Below are 21,965 nucleotides of genomic sequence, written 5' to 3'. Positions count from 1 at the left end.
TAATGTGTGATGAGAATGATTTTGTTGGAAGGTTAAGGAGGCCAGACAGTATATGTGAACATGTCATTTCCTAGTCATCTCAGCAATTAAATACATAAAACAAAATAATTGCAGATGCTCGAATCCAAGGAGGACAAGCAGGTGGCCAAGCAGCATCTGGAGGAAAGGAGCAGTCAACATTTCAGGCGTTCCTGCTCCTAAGATGCTGCTTGGCCTGCTGTGTTCATTCAGCTCTACACCTTGTTATCTCGGATTCTCCAGCATCTGCAGTTCCTATTATCTCTGATACAACATTTCAGGTATAACTCTTCTTCAGGACTTGTAGTATCTGCTGCATTAGTATATCACATATTTTTTTTTCAAATATGAATTCCAAATGTCTCCAATGTCAAGTTCAATCTTAACATTTTAGGATTAAATCAGTTTTATTTCAAGACTGCTGCTTCACACATCATCAGAATAGATTTCTTTAGATTATAAAACAAAAACCAAACGATCTGCAAATGCTGGAAATTAGAAACAATTAGAAATTGCTGGAAAATGTCAGCAGGTCTGGCAACATCTTTGTAGAGAAATCAGAGTTAACATTTCAAGTACAGTGACCTTTCTTCAGAACTGATGGTAGCTTGGAAAAAGTTGTTTTTTATGCAGAAGACGGGGTAGGGGGTTGCGGAAGAAATAAATGATAATAGAGATAGAGCCCAAAGAGAGAGCAAAACAGTTGGACAGACAAAGGAATGGACAACGGTCAACCTAGGAGAATTAAGAGCTGTTAATGGGGACAATAAGTGGCTAACAGTAGTTTTATGTGGAGCTGGAGGAACGCAGCAGGCCAGGCAGCATCAGAAGAGAAAGAAAGTTGACATTTCGTATCAGGACCCTTCTTCAGAACTCAACTTGACAGAAATTGCTGGAAAATTTCAATCAGCCTGGCAGCATCTGGGAAGAGAATGCAGAGTTAGCGTTTCGGGTTGGGTGACCCTTCTTCAAAACAATTATGTTTTCGTACTGAGGTTCTGAGGAAAGGTCACCAGACCTGAAATGTTAATTCTGATTTCTCTTTACAGATGCTGCCAGATTTGCTGAACTTTTCCAGCAATTTCTGCTTTTATTGCATGTGTTTACAAGGCCTGGTATGTGGAGATGGGTGTAGGGACATGGGAGAAGGTGCCTCAAGCCCTGAAATTGTTCAACTCCATATTGAGTCCAGAAGGCTATAGAGTTCCTAAGTTCTTCCAGCTTGAGCTGAGTTTTGCTGGAGCACTGCAGCAAGCCTGAGACAGAAATGTTGGCCAGAGGGCAAGGTCATGCATTGAAATGGAAAGCAACTGGAGGCTCAAGGTTATTTTTGCAGACAGAACATCAGTGTTCTGTGAAGTGGTCACCTAGTCTATGCTTTGTTTCCCCAGTATAGAGAAAACCACACATTGAGCATGGAATACTGTCAACTAGATTGACTAATGTGCAGGTAAAGCACTACTTCACCTGGAAGGTGTGTTTGGGCCCACAGATACTGAGGAGAGTGGAAGTGAATGGATAGGTGTTACTCCTTCTGCAGTTGCAAGGAAAGATTCCATGGAGCTGTGTGTGTGGTTGGGTAGTGGTTTTGGGGGTGAAGGAGGAGTGGAGGGAATGGTCCTTGTGGAAGGCTAACAAGGGAGGAAGCGGAATATGTGTCTGGTGGTGGTATCTTGTTGGAGGTGGCAGCAACAGTGGCTAACGATCTTCTGGATGTGGATGCTGGTGGTATGGCAGATAAGAACAAGGGGGACGTTAAAGCTGTTGTGGGAATGAAGAGAGGGGGTGGTGGCTGAAATGCCAGAGATGGATCAGACCTGGCTGAGGGCCCTGTTAACTATAGCATTGGGGAATCCATGGTTGAGGAAGAAGGTGGACATTTTGGAGGCCCACCTCGTTGAAATTGGACTCATCAGAACGAGCTGCAATGGAGATGGAGGGACGGGGACTAATTGCTTTGACTCATGCAACCTTGGCACTTATTCGATCGCCTGATGACTATTATGAAATGAAGCCTGTACCTCTGCCATGGAGCTGCAGATTTCTTCTGTTCCGATGAATCTCTCATGAAATCTTAAATGTTTCCTGCGTCTTTCTCTGATGTACCCTTCAGCGTAGAGTGTTGCCAGAAGCTTTTTGGGGGTTCGTAGCCACCAATCAGCAGTATCTGTTTTCCTCAAAATCCTCTGACTTACCAGCGCAATTGCCTCCTTGACAGTAAATGCTGCTAAATCAGATCTCCAGATTGCATACTAATCACCATGCAGTGTGTGTGTGTGTGTGTGTGTGTGTGTGTGTGTGTGTGTGTGTGTGTGGCTACCTTGTGATTTAACAAGGTGTCTTCTAGCATATTTGGTTAACTGCACCTCTGTAGCTATTTGCAGATTATAAAAATAGATTCTACTTCGCTATTGAGACCGTTGGGAGGACCTAGTCTTACACTTTGCTTCCGGAAAGACCCCATTTTACTTTCTCACTAAGTGTTCACGACATCATCACAGTAAGTATTACTAATTTAACCAAGTATTGACTTATATCTAATAGGAGGTAGATAATTTTCATGCATACTTACACCTCAAAAGCCATATTTACAAATAAATACAAGTAACCCTGTAAACTGCAAAACATCTGCTTACAATACCTTTCTTGGCTATGACAAAAAAAATGGAAAATTGTCCTTCCTTGTTGTGGAATTACAGGCTTAAACACTGTTCACTAACTTTAAAGATCATTTGAAAAATCACATTGATTTAGTTCCTTGTTGGCAACCCAAGAAAGAAGTAGCCTTTTTTATTAATCTATTATCTTTGCCAAAAGAATAATTTTCATTTTGTTCTTTTGGCAGACGACTGTTGACAGCTATTGAACAGCTCATGAAATGAACACAAAACACCTCAGATAGTAACTAATTACACAGTTTGTCCAAATTCCACAGGCCATGTGTCTTGTTATTCAAGAAGCCATACAATCTCATGAATAATTCAACCCACAACACTGTTCTTACAAACATTTATTGAATAAGAATCAGATTCACAGAGAGCTGTTGAAACAACACATTCCCTCAGACTGCAAGGAAAGAATCTGAAAAATATGAAATTCTAACATAAATTGCTTTGATTACTAGGCCTAGTTGCAAGATTGGTTAAATATCATACGGACTTTGTTTTTCCTGTGTATAAATGTTTAAAGGTAAATCAATTAGTAAATATCAGCAAGCTCACTTAAAAGCAGTAGATTTCTCTCCTTCCACCACACTTACAGGCTTTCTCCCATATCCAAAACCTTCAACATCAAAGCCTGAAGTTTTCTACCGGTTCATATTAACACAATTTTCCATTTTTTTTATTATTGATGAAAACAGAAGAGAATCCAGAGTGAGAAGGAACGACTTGCCCTTTCAAGCCTGTTCTACTCAATATCTGGTGTCTTTAAGACTCAGACTTAAATACATCTGACTTCATGATTCCTTAATGCCAGTGTAAGGCAAAGTGTTAGCTTTAAAAATTCATGAAACTGGATGCCCTGCCAGGCCTTCACAATGGTGGATCAGAACAGTCATGTGTTCATGTTTCAAATGCACATTTGTTATATTCTAACATTCCAGTCCAAATTTTTAAAAGGTGTTCATAATATGTCATTTTCTGATTACCACAATCTCAGTTCTTAAATTTTAATCATGATACTTTGCGCCTTTCATTGCTGAATAAACAAATATGCATACTTGTTTAGCAATAATTTTAACCTTGAAATAAGTACTGACATATTTGCATCACAATTTGTCAATTATTTCCTTTCTTCTCGTAACTGTGGAGACCTAAAGTTATCTAATAAATAATGAATAGGCACAAATTTTGATATACATCCTTCTAAATCAATGAAGAATAACAACTAATACTTAATCCTAAAAACTGATTATCATATCTTTTCCACTCAGGAAGTAGATTTTTTTTTATCTGAATAAGCAGTGAATGGAAGAAAAACAATTTGTGAAAGGTCAAGATATTCTGCCTCACCGTTTTGTTCCTTTTGAGGCTTTTTCAATGATCATTCCTCAGAAACAATTTTGTTTTTTCTAGTTTAATTTCCACTTGTGCAACACAGACATGTTGAAAAGCATATCTGAGCATTTGGAGTTCATAGTGCTGTATAACTGGCAGACAAAAAGAGGTGGGAACTTAGATTGTTTATGGTCACCGCAGGTTCACTGACTGTTGATGGTACACATCAGGTTACATTTCACACGTTTAACCCAATAAACAAAAAAAAGGCCTATTTCAAGGTGAGTTTTGTATCCCTGTGACAGTCTTTTCAGAGGAATATTTATGGCAGACAAGGAGGTAGTAATTCAGACTGTTAATGTCACCACAGGTTCACTTTTGACACTTTCACAATTATAAGAAAGAAAACTGGGTGAACGTCCTTCCTCTAAATTCCAAGACAATAGATCTGCTCTGACAAAAAGTCACTGGACCTGAATCCTCCCCTCTGCTTTTTCTCCACAGATGCTGCCAGACCTACTGAGCTTCTGCAGCAATTTCAGTTATTGTTCCTGATTTACAGTATCTGCAGTTCTCTGTTTTTTAGTTTAGTGTTAACTCACTGTAGCAGGTCTTTAAGATATGCCTACCTTGAAGACATTTTGCTCCACTCTCTGACAGGATTCCTGTTCTCATCTTTCTTCTTGTCTGACATCATTACTTTCTTTTGTCATTCCTAGTGTTTGATAAGATATTTGTTAAAACTTGTGTCCATAGCCACGCAACATTCCTCAGTGACTGCCTTTGCTTAGACTCATTGCACATGGATTCCGATTAAATCTTCATCTTTAGTGTTTAGAATCCAGCCAGGACCATAGGGCCTCTCTATGTTGTAAACATTCCTCAGACAGCTGTTCTCGCCACATCCTCAGATCCACACTCAGTGCCATGTGCTGTCATATGCACACTCTTGATATCTCTGTCTAACAATACAGACTAAGTGTTCTGAAGAAGGGTCACCGGACCCAAAATGGAAACTCTGCTTTCTCTTCACTAATGCCGCCATACCTGCTGAGTTTCTCCAGCTAATGTCCAATGAAATCTCCAAGAGTAATGACAGTATATAATCTATTATACAGACCAACTTTAAGGGTGCTCTTACCATTGGAGGCAACATTTGAACAAAGGTTATCAATAGTTTCCAAGCTTAACAGCAAGGATGATTGCCAGAATTAGACATTGCATTTCTTGTGTGATAATCTAAGTGATTTATGCATCATCAGCAACATCTCTTTAGATTTGTAAGACAAGTCCAAACTTTCATAATATTTTAAACATATAAAATAAATAATATACATTTTAATTCGCAAAAGCTCAATGAAGACAACAATAAAGTGATTTATTTGATTTCATTTTCAGTGCTGATTTGACATCTAAAACAGTCCATGACTATGAAAGTAAATCCTCCAGATAGCCTGTCAAAGGGAGACCCATTTCAACAAGTACATTTGGTTTTACCTTCGTGCTGTTGAGCCTGCATTTGTGTGTTCCTCCAAACCATCCTTCAGTTGAACATTGGTCAATGTCCACATTTTGTAAATTTATGTCAACTCTGACAACACCCCTAGAAGAAAAATAAAACTATTAATCATCATAAATAGGTGGGAAGGATTGTAATCACCCTGTAACTGACCAATCAATTTGAATACAAATAGTGATATGAGTCAGAACACGTGTGAGTAATTAATTTCAATATTTGAATTACAACACCTTCTTCAAAGGATTTCTAAATTTAATCTGATATTTGAAACTCATTATCTGTGTTACTGAAGTCATTAATATGATAATTCATCAAGATCTTCCTGCATTTATATAACTACAATACCAGATTGCTGTAGTGCATGAAATGAAAGAAGTGGGATCGTACATACAAATTCTTCAAACAACAGGGCCCACAAAAGCAGAAAACGAAGATGGTTTTGAGCTACTTTAGCGATCACAGCTTAGGTTGCTGCTCAACATGGCCACAAGTTGATGTACCGTGCATGGCATATATTCCAAATATTTGTATATTACAATTAAATTTGGAGGTTCCATTCATACGGTTGGACCCTGGGTTTCATGTTCAAACTCATCCTCTGCCTGAAAAGGTAGGGAACTCCAGCTGTTTATCCAAGGGTTTCTAACAAGATGTTGACAATAAGCCACCAGCAGCCAGAATAAATGGGCTGATAAGTTAGCCAATGACAACTTCTTGTTGCTCCACAAATGTGTTCCAGGCAGTTGGCACCCAGCCACTGACCTAGAATGAACAGGATAGAAATTGTAGGACTCTCCTGTGCATTTCAAGATGGGTAGGTCACCTTCTCACCCTTTCCTTCAAGAAGTGGTAGGTGATGTGGGATGCTTAGTGCTAATTTCAATGCCGAGTTTGTGTTTAGTAGGAAAGGGTCAGAGAATAAAATATCAACTTGATTTCTGTTATAATAAAATCTTCTTAACATGCTTGTAATTTATTAGTAATGGATTATAAGGGTTTTCTAATCACAAAAAGACATTACTTGTTCCAATATGACTCTGTCTCCACTATAATTAAATTTTGTGTCTGCATGGTTTTTGGTCATTCGTTGCAACTACAATCTGCATCTTTGTATTTCTGTCAGTGGCTGTTAGACCCTGCATTTGAAAGTTATTCAGCTACATCATTAAGATATAAATAGATAGCATTCAAGAAGAAGCTAATGAATACAAAAGTGAGTAAAAGACATCAAATAATTTGTGAACATTTCAGGTATGGAGAGTTCGCTGATTGGAGTCCATTGTATACCAGATGGTTCTGGATTTGAGTTTGCTCGCTGAGCTGGAAGGTTAGTTTTCAGACGTTTCATCACCATGGTGATGAAACGTCTGAAAACTAACCTTCCAGCTCAGCGAGCAAACTCACATCCAGAACCTCAACCTGAGCTACAAATCTTCTCAAAACTCGCTAATACCAGATGGTTTACTGCCTCATACCTAAACTCACTAGTCTGTTTGCCACCACCAGAAGTACCAACAGGTAATTCTAAACCAGTTATGCATCAATAACCAATCAGGCCTGATTATCTTTCACATTCAACTTTATAATACATAAGTTTGTTAAATCATAACAAATTCATGCTGAGATCACTTGTGTTTCTCACAAGTGAAATGTTGAATGATTGTCATTAGTTATCTGAAATACTGACAGTAAGTGGAGAAAATCTTATTGTAATAAACCAGAAAAATAAGTTGTTGATCTGGGCCCCTAAGTCACAGATCCAATAAACCTTCAAGTCCTGTATCATAAAATTGATGCACTGTCCAGTCCTGCTTTGCACAGCATGTCCAAATGGAAGCACTGCAGCATGCCGATAAAAAGAACAGTCAAAAGAATTTACAACTGTGTTTATAAATGAGAACAATAATATATAGATCACAGGTGATTTATTGGTCTAATCCTATTGCAATGTTCAAATGACAGCCAGGGTTGATGTTTTCATGTACCATGGAGTATGTGCTCATGTTCAATGTCACTATAAACTCCTTCACCTGATATAAGTTCTAAAATATATCCATGCAGCTATATTATTTTAAAAATATAAAACAATGTCACAAATAGACAATTATCATATATTAATAATAAGAAGTGATACAACAAAGACAAATGCAATCTCCAGATTCTGAAAAGAACAATGAACTGTTCTTACTTCACTGTTATGATATGTAGCAATAACAGCTACTAGTCTGACTTCCAGCCTCACAATTCACTGCAACCTATTTTACTCTTTATTTAGATTCCCGTGCCTATACCAGAAGAAGTCACAAATGTATGCAGATCTTCTTCACAATGTTTTTGATGCCACACGCCTGGAAATACTTTTACAGTTTGCTGTGCTAAAGATATGTCAGCGTCAACTGTATTGTGTTGTATTCGATTGTAGTTAAACAAACATGTCTTCAGAAGGAAACCTTGCCAATTACAGAAAGTGACTCCATTTAAAGCCACAACATGGGAGATATTTTGAGAAAGTTTTCCTTTCCATATTCATAACAAGCAAACATTCATGTGGAGAAGGACATACTGAATCCTCCTCAAGCAGTCCATCATCAGAATTAAATTGGCACTGTAGGTCATAAGAGATCATAATTGCATAACACTTACTGCTAACGCATTCTTCTTGCTGAACCATACTCTTCTGTTCAGATCGTCTCAAAAACAGTTCCCTGTCTCAGTGCTGGAAAAAAGGTCATTGGATTTGAAATGTTAACTCTGATTTCTCTCTACAGATGCTGCCACGCCTACTGAGTTTCTCCAGCAATTTCTGTTTTCATTCCCTGTCTCACCTCTTGTTTTCCATGTATATACCTGGTCTTTTGCAATTTTTTGGTGACTTTTTTGGTCACTTCAGCATTGTCACTTTTTTAATAGCTTAGTATTAGTCTGATTATAAAAAATTAGAAAAGAATCATGGCATGGTAACATGGCAACATTCCTACTTTATACTGAATGGGCAGATGGGTACATCAACAAAGAAGATGTTCGTGATACTGTTCTAATCCTACAATGTTGTAATTGTTACATGAAAGGGTAACAAAAATACTTTTTTACAAATTCTTCATTATTGTTGTACTGAATCAATTACAAAGGTGTCATATATAGTCCTACTGTTTCAAGCAGGCATGTTAGTATTAAGATGTTTCACCCAATACAAGAAGCAGACAGTAAAATGAATTGTGCTCTGCAAATATTATTTTGGCATTCAAAATGCCCTCCAAATCTCCAGTACAAAAAGTAAATCAATATATATATTAGTTCATAAACTGTATTTAAAATATATCTGTTCAGAAAGAAGGCAATTTAGTTTTATTTTGCACAGGAAGAAATAAAACACATTTCAAAACCTCTGTAAATTCAGCTGTCATTTTATTGAATGTCAAGCCTTCAAAGCATTTATTTAATCTATTATTTACTGAATCATACCAAGCCTAACCTGAACTACTTCAGGATAATAATTCCATATTCCTGTCAAAGAGTTTATCTATTCAGTGGTAACAGTGTCATTCAATCCTTGCTAGAAAACAATAATTAGTCACTAAGCAAACCCTTTTTGATGAAAATCTCATTTTATCAAACTTTGATTTATTAGATTCCAATTCCCCAATCTCAATAGATTGGGACATCGGGAGAGTCGAGGACCAGTGTTCCTTTTAATTTTCTTCGTGGCTGCGCGAGCCCCTGAGGCCTGTGTGTAGCAGCAACTTGCAGAAATGAAGTCAATGCCGTGGTTGACATGCTGACGCTGATCGTCATGCACAGAACTGGACTGGCTACACACGCACAAGGTCATACAGCCTGTAGGCAACATTGTCGAGGACCAGAGGTCATAAACTTAGAGTAAGGGGTCGCCCAATTAGAACAGAAATGAACAGAAATTTCCTCTCCTAGAAGGGCAGTGACTCCATGGTGTTCTTTAACACAGCAGACTACAGAGATAGTAGTAGTGGAATTGTGAGTTCTGGTTTTCAGACTACAGAGACTGGATTGTTAAATATTCAAGGCTGAGATCAACAGATTCTTAATCAGTAACAAAATCAAGGGTTATGGGGAAAAGCTAGGAAAATAAAGTTGAGGATTATCAGATCAGTTATGATCTCACCGAAAGTCGAGCAAACTCGAGAAGGCTTTACTTCTATGTCTTATGGTCTCGTAGTCAATTGTGCAGTGTACTCAGCTGGTCTAACATTGTCCGGCACAGTTCAATATCAAATATTTTTTACTGTAGTTTGCAATAGTATAAGGTGATAACAATATGATAAGGGATTGGGACATCTGAGATCTTACTGTACAATGGCACTAAATATCTATTTCCATGGTGAGCAGAGATAATGGGAACTGCAGATGCTGGAGAATTCGAGATAACAGACTGTGGAGCTGGATGAACCTTCCTGCAAAAATTCCATCCCCTATTCCCAATTCCTTTGCATCCACCGCATCTGCTCCCAGGATGAGGCATTCCACTCCCGCACATCCCAGATGTCCTTATTCTTCAAGGACCGCAACTTCCCCCCACTCCCCGCAGTGGTCGAGAACGCCCTCGAACATGTCTCCCACATTTCCCGCAACACATCCCTCACACCCCGCCCCGACAATAACCGCCAAAAGAGAATCCCCCTAGTCCTCACATACCACCCCACCAACCTCCGGATACAACGCATCATCCTCTGACACTTCCGCCATCTACAATCCGACCCCACCACTAAAGACATTTTTCCAACCCCACCCTTGTCTGCCTTCCAGAGACCACTCTCTCCGCGACTCCCTTGTCCGCTCCACACTCCACTCCAACCCACCACACCCGGCACTTTCCCCTGCACCCACAGGAAGTGCTACACCGGCCCCGACACCTCCTCCCTCACTCCCATCTCAGGACCCAAGATGACTTTCCACATCAAGCAGATATTCACCTGCACATCTGCCAATGTGGTACACTGCATTTGCTCTCCCCGTTGTGGCTTCCTGTACATTGGGGAAACCAAGCAGAGGCTTGGGACCGCTTCGCAGAACACCTACGCTCAGTTCGCAATAAACAACTACACCTCCCAGTCGCGAACCATTTCAACTCACCCTCCCATTCCTTAGACAACATGTCCATCCTGGGCCTCCTGCAGTGCCATAATGATGCCACTCGTAGGTTGCAGAAACACAAACTCATATTCCGCTTGGGAACCCTGCAGCCCAATGGTATCACTGTGGATTTCACCAGCTTCAAAATTTCCCCTCCCCCCCACTGCATCCCAAAACCAGCCCAGCTTGTCCCCTCCCCGCACTGCATCCCAAAACCAGCCCAGCTTGTCCCCGCCTCCCTAACCTATCCCCTCCTCCCACCTCAAGCCGCACCTCCATTTCCTACTTACTAACCTCATCCCGCCCCCTGAACCAGTCCATCCTCCCCGGACTGGCCTATCCCCTCCCTAACTCTCCTCCCATACTCTCCTCTCCACCTATCTTCTCCTCTATCCATCTTTGGTCTGTCTCCCCCTCTCTCCCTATTTATTTCAGAATCCTCTCCCCATCCCCCTTTTCTGATAAGGGTCCAGGCCCAAAACGTCAGCTTTTGTGCTCCCAAGATGCTGCTTGGCCTGCTGTGGCCTAGTGGTATTATTGCTGACTGTTAATACAGAGACCCAGATAATCTCCCGGGGAACCGGGCTCGAAATCCGTCACAGCAGATAGTGGAATTTGAATTCAATTTTAAAAAATTTAAGGTTCCACACAGTAGACTATTGGAGAAAATATGGAGGCATGGGATTGAGGGAGATTTAGCAGCTTGGACTGGAAACTGGCTTTCTGTAAGAAGGCAACGAGTGGTAGTTGATGGAAAATATTCAGCCTGGAGTCCAGTTACTAATGGGGTGCCTCAAGGATCTGTTTTGGGACCACTACTATTTGTCATTTTTATAAATGACTTGGACGCAGGCATAGGTGGATGAGTTAGTAAGTTTGCAGATCATACTAAAGTCGGTGGAGTGGTGGACAGTGTGGAAGAATGTTGCAGGTTGCAGGGAGACTTGGATAAACTGCAGAATTGGGCTGAAAGGTGGCAAATGGAGTTCAATGCGGATAAATGTGAGGTGATTCACTTTGGGAAGAATAATAGGAAGGCAGAATACTGGGTCAATGGAAAGATTCTTGGTAGTGTGGATGTGCAGAGGGATCTTGGTGTCCATCTACATAGATCCCTGAAAGTTGCCACCCAGGTTGATAGTGCTGTTCAGGCGGCTTACGGTGTGTTAGGTTTTACTGGTAGAGGGACTGAGTTCCGGAGCCGTGATGTCATGCTGCAATGGTACAAAATGCTAGTGTGGCCTCATTTGGAATATTGCGTGCAGTTCTGGTCGCCCCATTACAGGAAGGATGTGGAAGCATTGGAAAAGGTGCAGAGGAGATTTACCAGGATATTGCCTGGTCTCGAGCGAAGGGTCTATGAAGAAAGGCTGAGGGACTTGGGTCTGTTCTCATTGGAGAAGAGGTGGCTAAGAGGGGATTTAGTAGAGACATACAAGATGATCAGGGGATTAGATAGGGTGGACAGTGAGAGTCTTTTTCCGAGGTTGATGACGTCAGCTTGTACAAGGGGGTATAGCTACAAATTGAGGGGTGATAGATTTAAGACAGGTGTCAGAGGCAGGTTCTTTACTCAGAGAGTGGTAAGGGCATGGAACACCCTGCCTGCCAATGTAGTTAACTCAGCCACATTGGAGGCATTTAAACAGTCCTTGGATAAGCAGATGGATGATGATGGGATAGTGTAGGGGAATGGGCTTAGATTAGTTCACAGGTTGGCTCAACATCAAGGGCCGAAGGGCCTGTTCTGCGCTGTATTTTTCTACGTTCTATGTTCTGTGTAAAATCTGGAATTAAGAATCTAATGATGACCATGAATCAATCGCCAATTGTCAGAAAAACCCATCTGCGTCACTAATGTCCATTAGAGAAGGAAACTGCCATCCTTACCTGGTGTGGCCTACATGTGACTCCAGACCCACAGCAATGTGGTTGACCCTGAACTGCCCTCTGGGCAATTAGGGATTAGCAATAATGCTGCTGAGCCAGTAACAATCTCATCCCAATAATGAATAAATAAAATGAGATTTAGGGATTATAAAAGAAATAGAAGTGTTGGAGAAGGCTAAAAATACAGTTCAATCAGATAATGATGGACAGGAAGTGGTGATAAAGAATGGTAAGACTGAACTAAAATTATATTCAAATTACCAACCAATACATCATAACTACACTACACCTATTGAAGTACATTTTGATGTAATTACATAAGCACTTAATTTCGGGCCAGAACCATGTAATGAATTAGGCCACATCTGCACCTTCTAAGATTGAACTTAGTCAAGCCTACATCAAAGAACACAAATTTGCAGAGATGGTGCACTGAGTATATTAGTTGCATACCAACACATAAGGAAAGGAGAGGGATATTTCACTTGCTTACTCCAGAAGGCATGGAACATTCTGGCCACATATTGTAACACAGGAATAAGTGATAAACCAAGAGATTACGGGCCAGTCAACCTAAACTCCGCTGGGGAATCTATTGGAAAAATTCTGAGAGACAGAATTAATCTGTGCTTGGGACAGGCAGAAATTAACCAAGAACAGTAAGCAAGTTTTCATAAAGGGGAGTTCAGGTCTGACCAGCTTGATTGAATTTTCAAAGCGATGACCAGATAAGTAAATGAGGGCAATACACTAACCATAGTTTGTGTGGACTTCCGCAATACTTTTGATAAAGTTCTGCATAGGATACTGATTGCGAATGTAAAAGCCAAGGGGATCCAAGGAAATTTGACAAATTAGACCCAGAATTGGCTGAATGGCTTGAAGCAGGGGATGATATTTGATAGGCGTTTTTGTGATTTGAACTCTGTGAGGTTCCAGTGGGGTTCCATAAGGATCAGTGTTGGGGCCCTCGTTGTTTGTAGCATATATAAACATTTTTTAGGAATATAGGAGGATTGATCATTTAGTTCATGAATAACATGAAAACTGGCGTGGAGGTGAACAGTGAAGAGGATAACTTTAGATTACAGCCTACTAGGTCACTTGCTTTTATTAGCCAAGGCATTGAGTTTAACCGCAAGAAGGTTATACTTAAATTGTAGAAAATGTTGGTTAAGGCGAGAACTATTGTCTGCAGTTCTGGAATCCACATTACAGGAGAGATGTGACAGCACTGGAGAAGGTACAGAGGAGACTCACCAAGATGTTGCCTGGGCTGGGGGAGTTCCAGTTATGAAGAGCGATTGGATAGACTGGAATTATTTTCATTGGAACAGAGGAGGCTGAGAGGGGACTTGATTGAGATGTATAAAATTATGAGGGGCACAGATAGGGTATACAGGAAGGAACTATTCCGCGTAGTGGATGGGTCAATGACCAAGGGCATAGATTTATGGTTAGGGACAGGAAGTTTACAGAAGGTGTGAGGAATTTGTTGTTTCACTCAGAGGCTGGTAAGAATCTGGAACTCACTGCCGATAAAGCTGGCAGAGGTGGAAACCCTCATGACATTTAAGAAGTATTTAGATGTACACTAGCAATGCCAAGGCATACAAAGCTATGGTCCAAGTCCTGGAAAATGAGATTAGAATTGTTAGGTGGCTGTTTTTGACCACTGTAGGTTCAATGGGCTGAAGGGACTTCTTCTGTGCTGTAGGCCTCTAGGATAGGAAGAAAAGCATAAAACTGACAGTCAGCAGGATAGCTAGGACTTCACAAAAGAAAGCAATTACAAATCCAATAATGGTGTGTCATTAAGCAAGAGTTCAGTATAGTCAAGATTGGTCTCAGCGCCTGGGCAGTGCCCATCTGTACACATAGCCGAATCCCTCGAGTAATTGTCAAGCACTATATTCTAAACAACATTGTGCAGAAGTGATGCATGCCGAGGTACTGAGCACACATTATCTGCAGAGGAAAAGTAAGAAGAGCAAGAGAAGCAGGAAAGGCAGAAGGATTATTGCCTTTATGACTGCAAAGTACAATTAGCCACTAACGTTAGACCAATGTAATAAGCACATCCAACTGCCACTCTCCATGCCAATCGACACATTGCAAATCCTATGAGCTCAAAACAAGCTATCACCAAACAACTACTTATTGCACATTCCCCTGCCAATTCAGACCATCCAATCATCAACTGAGAAGTTTATTTGCCATTTGGAAATGAAAAGGGGCAACATGGGAAATGATGCAAGGTGATAAATTGATGCAATTTTACTAAAACACATTCAATCTTTATCTTGTCAAACACCGACGGCAATATCCCTGTGCCACTACAACGTTTACTTTTTCCACCCCTCCTGCCTAATACAAGAGCTATTGTTTCAGCAGAGGTAGAAATGGTTGCTTACATTTCCGATTTTACCACTGTGATGACTTTGGCTAATAGCTTCTGAATTTGGAGCATGTGAGGGCCCCAACAAAAAGCTGTCAGACCTGGATCTGAAACAGGTGAGACATGGGGGCACTTTTTTGGGAGGCTTCAGTACCAGTCTCCTTTCACCATTGTCTTGTTATGGCCCAATCACACTTCACTTCCATCAGTCTGCCGGAGAGCTGCTTGCCAAGTGACACAACAAGGCCTATAGTTCTGATGAATGGTTACTAGACTTGAAACGTTAACTCTGCGTCTCTCTCCACAGATGCTGCCAGACATGCTGAGATTCTCCACCACTTCCTGTTTGTGTTTGGGATAACAGATATGCTGGCGTCTAAGACTCTGCATGGCCATGTTCAAGATCTGCATAGGCTAATTTGATTGCCATGATTGATTGTCATTTGTTGGCCTTTCTAGCCTTGGAAGAGGATATACTTGTGATGCCACGTGATATCAACTCGCTAGCCTTGAAACGTTTACTTATTGTTTGGAAAAGGTCAAGTGACCTTTGGAAAAGAAGTGCTATTTAGACATAGAGAGATGAGATGGAATATGTTAATTTTCCTAGGCAGACCGTGGGAAGCGGCATTGGGATGCAGGTAGTCCAGCAATAGCATTTAGTTTCTGGTTTTCCACACAGTGCAGGGTGCAATAGAAAAGAAAATTCTAAGAAGCCTATGGCAAACACGGATCTCTCTTTCTCCTGTAAGAGCATGCTTACATTTGTGGAGGTTTACAGGGAGCAGAGCCCTCCCTCTCTTTCCCACTCTCTTTGAGTAAAAGGCAATGTTCATAGACTCTGAAAACTAAACTTCAAATTCAATAAAACACCTGGTCTAGCTGACTAGCTTCCTGGTCAGGTAATCTGAACTGGGGATTTCACAACTCTGAGACTAAAAGTAATGTGAGCTTGTCAGAGGAAACTGAAAGAACTGTGAGAAAATTACCTCACTATACCTTTGACTTTTGAAATCATTATACAGTCTATTTTTTTCTCACCCATGGTAAGTCTGCAGTGCTGTATGTCCCATCATATCCTGTCTGTGTTTGAATAACTGTGTGTGTGTGTGTGTGTGTGTGTGTGTGTGTGTGTGTGTGTGTGTGTGTGTGTGTGTGTGTGTGTGTGTGTGTGTGTGTGTGCGTTCAGACTAAAATGACTTATTGTTTACATACGCAACTACAGCAGAAGTTTGTTCCACTTGTTAAAGTTTAAGGTTGTTCATAATAAATATGTTTCTATGGTAATTGATGAAATCCGGTAGGGGTCTTTTTTGGCCTAGATAAGAGTAAAAGGACAGTAATTTAACCACCTTGGTGAATCAATTGGATATTTATACTTTTGGATGTCTCATGGATTTTTGAGCTTGATAACCAACACACTCCTCGTGTTACTGCACAACAGTACAAGCAAAAGCCCAAATAGAGAAAAGAAACAAATTTGTATTGGCACAGTAAGAACTAATCAAAAGGGATTATGGAGATTATCATATTTTACTTGCTGCTGAAATCAAGTTACCTGATTGAGTTTCGGATGACATGTGGGTCAATGATATATATTACTGTCACTTGGAGTTGCAGGATTCTCATCTCTCATATGACCTGGCGAGTTATTAATACCACTGATTCTCTGCACTTTATTTTTTATGATCTCTATATTTGATAACTGTGCAGAATCAGCACAGTTCGTTCCATTTCCCTCACATTTTGTGCTTGTTTCTCCTGCAACAAGGGAAAGTGCAGACCTATGAGTGATATAATGCTGTGTGTGTAGCTCATGGTTAGAATGCATATGGTGAAGGTGACAGGAAGAGTTCACTCAAATTGCATGAGTGACAGGATGGATGGACAAATGGGCATGTAAAGAAAAAAGAGAAAAAGAAGCATAGATTCAATCAAAAGATAAGTGGGTTTGAGGAGCATTGTGATGGAGTAGGCGTGAGAAGATAGACTGAGGTGGGGCATGACCGAATTAGGGGTATATTCATAACAAGCAGTAGATACAAGTGCAACTGTATTCACCTCTCCTGGCCTGGTTGTCACTTCTTGCATAGAATCTAGCATCATATCACAACACCCTGACACTGGCCTCCAAAGCTATTTCTGACAATGACCTTTTGTGGCAGCAGCAGGCTTCTTCCTCCTTCCAGCTCCCCAAAATCACAAGTACTATAGCATGAGAGGAACAATTAAAGTGGATGCAACATTGAGTATGTTGAGTCCATCTTCTACAGTCCTGAGGATGGGTCACCGGACCTGAAACGTTAACTCTGTTTTCTCCTCCACAGATGCTGCCAGACCTGCTGAACTTTTCCAGCAACTTTGTTTTTGTTCCTCATTTACAACATCCGCTGTTCTTTTAGTTTCCACATTCTACAGTTAATGCCTGTTCCAATCTTCAACTCTTTGCTAATCCTTCTTTGTTTGACTCTTGAATACGCCAGTTAAATTTGTGTTATGGACGTCTCCATCAAACATCTGCTGCACATAAGATACCAAACCCAGTACTAACTTTATGATAAGGTTACAAAAGTAAAATTCTTCCAAGAATACAGGCAATACAGGTACCACCCTAGCAAATGTGCCTGAGAGTTAATATGGATCAGGTTGGGTATAGAATGCACAATAAAAATCTTGTACCAAAGTTTGAATTTTTGTTCCCCAGTCAGAATTGTGGATTTGGGAAAATATCATTTCCAGAAACCTGACTTAGGAGAAAGCAGCATGCCGGAGAGTTAGTTTTTCAGTGTGGGGAGATGAAAGTGGCTGTCGTTGGAACTAAAACCAAATAACATACAACAATTACCTGATCATTATATCTATTTATTCTTAGGAATCCCTCCTAAAATCTACAAGATGATAACACTGTTGTACACCAATAATAAAGAGAAGGAGGTGTCTATAATTTGGAAGGGATGAACTGATCAAAGTCTTCAAGATATATACAGAAAAAGACAGTAGATAAACCATTTTTACTGGTTGGGAATTTTAGAGCTGGGGGCACAGTCTGAGAATTAGGACCAGACCATTTAGGAGAGATGTCAGGAAGCACTTCTACACACAACGAGTGGGAGATGTTTGGAACTCTCTTCAAAAACAACAGTTGATGCAGAATCAGGTGCTAACTTTAAAATCTGAGACACATACATTTTTGTTAAGCCAAGGTACCAAGAGATATGGCCAAAGGCAGACATATGGAGTTAGGCCACTGATCAGCCATGATCTCATTGAATGCTTGAACAGGCTGAGTAGCCTACATCTGTCCTATGCTGTCCCCAGAAAGAGTTCAGTGGCAACCACGAGGGCTGCCGAATGCCAAAGTAGGCTGTGAGAAAGGCTCACCTTTGTGCTATGGAACCATGAATGAAATTAAATAAAACTAGCCCTCATTCCCTCACAAAGTCTCCATGCTACATCCATAGCAGCCGAAACAATCAGATGCTGCGCAATCCATTCCCATGGACCATCATACCCTCCATGGCAACCTATCCCAGCTCAACAGCTACCCATTGCTCAAAGCCCTCCATGCCAACTCACTCAACATTCACCACAGGCTGACAGATAAAATTTATTACAGTTCCATTTGTCATATGTGCTTATTTTTTAAAAAACTAATTGATTAAAACCCTATCCACAACATTGAACTTCTTTCAACAACTTTATCCAAGTATTTATATTCATAGCCCCACTATAAAAACTTTATAAGCACTTGGAGCTCTCAATCAAACTGGAAACTGTTGGGCACCCCACTAAGATAATAGATTGTGAAATCATCACGCAGAACAATTCCTTTGATGACAGTCCTCTGGTTTATGTCAAAAGACAGAGTGAAATGGCAGGGCTTTTAAACACTAGTTGTTTTGAAAAATTAAAGGACAAGTGATTTAAATGACTGGACTGCTTCATTGTTCCAATGAGCTTGAAAATTCCAATTAGTTTATCCACTAATTATGCACATTCATGTCTATTTTTTAACAATTCCAAAAGGCACTTGAGTTGTCTAAAAGGACACTTTCCCTCTCCCAAACAAAGTCAGAACATGCTGGAGAAACTGAGCAGGTCTGGCAGCATCTCTTGGCAGGAAAATAGAATTAATACTTTAAGTCCCGCGAACCTTCATCAGAGCTTCAAAGGATCAATGGACTCAAACCATTAACTCTGTTTTTCTCTCTATGGATGCTGTTGGGCCTGCTGAATTTCTCCAACACATTCAGTTTTTGTTTCAGATTTCCAGCATCCACAGTTATATTTTTCATTTTTGTGTTACATCTACCAAAGCCCACTTCATCTCCACCAAATGACAGCTGATCCCTCCCAAAAGTGCACCTGGATCTAACCATAAGGGTATCTAGCCTCTTCAAAGAATGCCAGCAGTCTTACACCTTCTCCTGAATCATCCGAGGTGTGAAAATTGGATGCGGATGAAACCCCCTGAACTTTAACACGTGTGATTGCCTTCACAAACCTCATACAAACTGCCTCCACTTTTCTCCATCGTCTGCTTCTTCCCATCCTCACCTGGTGATAATTTTGAGTGCTGGGTTCAGGGCTGAACTTACAAAATTTGACCTTCGATGCCATTTTGTCACAATCAGAGATCTCCTCTGCCTTCGCAAAAGCTAACGTCAGAGTGTTATTCCAGGTTTATAAAGTCAAACAAAAATACTACAGATGTTGAAAATTTTACATAAGAAGAGAAAGCGCTGGAGAAACTCAACAAGTCTGTTGGTATCTGTTGGAGAGAGAAACAAAGTTTTCAAGTTCCATTTCTGAATTAGACTGATGCTGGAATCAAACTTTATTTCTGTCTCCTCAGATACCATCAGACCTGCCAAGTTTGTCCAGGACTTACCACTTTTGTTTTGCCAGTTATCTGAAATACATTCATGAACATCCTTTAAATGGAATTATACATGGGGTCTTAACAGACAAACATGTATCATGTTGGACATGTATGTATTCTGCATTAAAAAAACTTAATTTGCTGTGGGGCAAAAAGTTGCTGGAAAAGCTCAACAGGTCTGGCAGCATCTGTGAAGAAAAAAATCAGAGTTAACATTTTGGGTCCAGTGACCCTTCCTCAGAAATTCCTCTGAGGAAGGGTCACCGGACCTGAAACGTTAACTCTGACTTTTGTTTTCTCCACAGATGCTGCCAGGCCTGCTGAGCTTTTCTAGCAACTTCTGTTTTGGTCCCCAATTTACAGCATCCGCAGTTCTTTCGGTTTTTATTTGCTGTGGGTCTGTTTTAATCTTGCAGATGAGAACACTACCAAGCATGTAAAAAAATTACAGATTACATATGGAGACTGTAGAACATCAAGAAATAATAAGAACTGGAATTCACTATTAAAAGGAATGAGTCAGATCAACAACAGGCTTGGAATACTTACATATTGGCATATTCATCTTTTCAAAAGTCAGAATAAGTTCCCAAATGAACAGATAATGTTCAATCCAGAAGTGACACACAGGTGAGGCATATCCCATCACCTCCCAAGACAGACAGATGCCACTGCAGTGACAAGGGAGTTAATTTAAATTTTGGGGAATGGCATGAAACAGATGATATTGGATTTATCACCCATTATACATCCTATCTGACATTCCTTTTTAAAGAAGTCAATCAGATGGACTATATTATGGAAAACTAGTCCGAAAATTTCCACGTTACACTGTCTGTCGCAAGAGGCCATTGATTTAAAATTGCTCCTGGCAGTACGAAAAGAGCTTAAGAGAAACTTCTGCCTACAGAGGCTTGTTGGGATAAATGATATGGGGACATAGGGACCAACGATACAGATAGAAACAGGAAAGAGGTTCTGCAGAGGTAATATGAGCAGCTAGGGGCTAAGTTAAAAAGCAGAGCCAATAAGGTAATAATCTCCAATTACTACCAAATTGGCACAGGATCAACAAGAGGTAAACACATGGCCCAAAGGTTGGTGGCGGAGAAACAAGTTCAAATTCATGGGATATTGGCACTAGTACTTGGGAAGGAGGGAGCTGTGCCAAGGAAATGGGCTCCACTTGAATCATGTTGGGACCATAGCCCTCGTGAATCACATAACTAGGGTTGTGGAAAGGTCTCTAAGCTGAGTAGTGGGGGTGGTGGGTTCAATTGCATGGAAAATTTTGGAAAATGTTAATGGGCAGAGTACTCAGCAGAGGTTATTAAAGTTTCCAGAACAAGTAATAGGATGGAGAGAATAGAAAGGGTCAGGAATCTAATTTCAGGCACAGGGAATGAAATAAAAGCACTCAATACTGGACTGAGGGTGCTGAACTTAAATGTACGGTGTATACAAAGAAGGTAAATGAGTCTGGCGCACAGATTGAAATTGACAACGACAATGTTGTATCACAGAGACGTGGCTGCAAGGGGATTACAGCTAGAATTGAAATATCCAACGTTTCACAACTTATCAAACAAACAGGCAGATGGGAAGAGGGTTGCCTTTTTACTGAGAAATTAAATCGATAGCAAGAAGTGATAAAGAGTCAGAAGGCATAGCGTCTGTAGGTAAAGTTTAAAAATCACACAGGAAAAAAGACTCTGATGGGAATTGTGTACAGGCCTTCTAGCAGTTGTCAGGATACAGGGAAGAAAATAAATCAGGAGATAGGAAAGGAATGTAAGATAGTTACTATGACAAAAATCATGGGGGATTTCAATATGCTGGCAAACTGGGATTATCAGGTTGGCAATGGCTCTCAAGAAGTGGAATTCAGGTGTTATTTTTAGGATCAGCTTGTAGTAGAGCACACTAGGGAACAGGCAATTGAGGATTTGGTGATGAGTAATGAGGCAGACTTAATCATGGAGCTTGAGGTGAATGAATCTCGAGGGGGCAGTGATCATAATAAGATCAAATTCATCCTGCAGTTTGAGGAGGAGAAGCTGGAACCAAATGTATTGGTGTTACAACTGAGTAAAGGTAACTACAAAGAGATGAGGGAGGAGCTGACCAGAATTGATTGGAAGGGGAGCTGAGTGG

At 40.5% G+C, this 21,965-nt stretch overlaps 1 protein-coding gene across 1 annotated transcript in view; it reads right to left on the bottom strand.

Annotated features, from left to right (window-relative positions):
- Positions 1-21,965, bottom strand: part of gpr158a (G protein-coupled receptor 158a) — a 568,943-nt gene that overhangs the window by 452,933 nt on the left and 94,045 nt on the right. The window contains exon 2 of the mRNA XM_059638942.1: positions 5,514-5,619. Within this exon, the coding sequence (XP_059494925.1) occupies positions 5,514-5,619 (106 nt within the window). The remainder of the gene's footprint in view (positions 1-5,513; positions 5,620-21,965) is intronic.

This window comes from Stegostoma tigrinum, chromosome 2, assembly GCF_030684315.1.
Source record: "Stegostoma tigrinum isolate sSteTig4 chromosome 2, sSteTig4.hap1, whole genome shotgun sequence".
Classification (NCBI taxonomy): Eukaryota; Metazoa; Chordata; class Chondrichthyes; order Orectolobiformes; family Stegostomatidae; genus Stegostoma; species Stegostoma tigrinum.
This window is presented reverse-complemented; position numbering and strand designations above follow the sequence as displayed.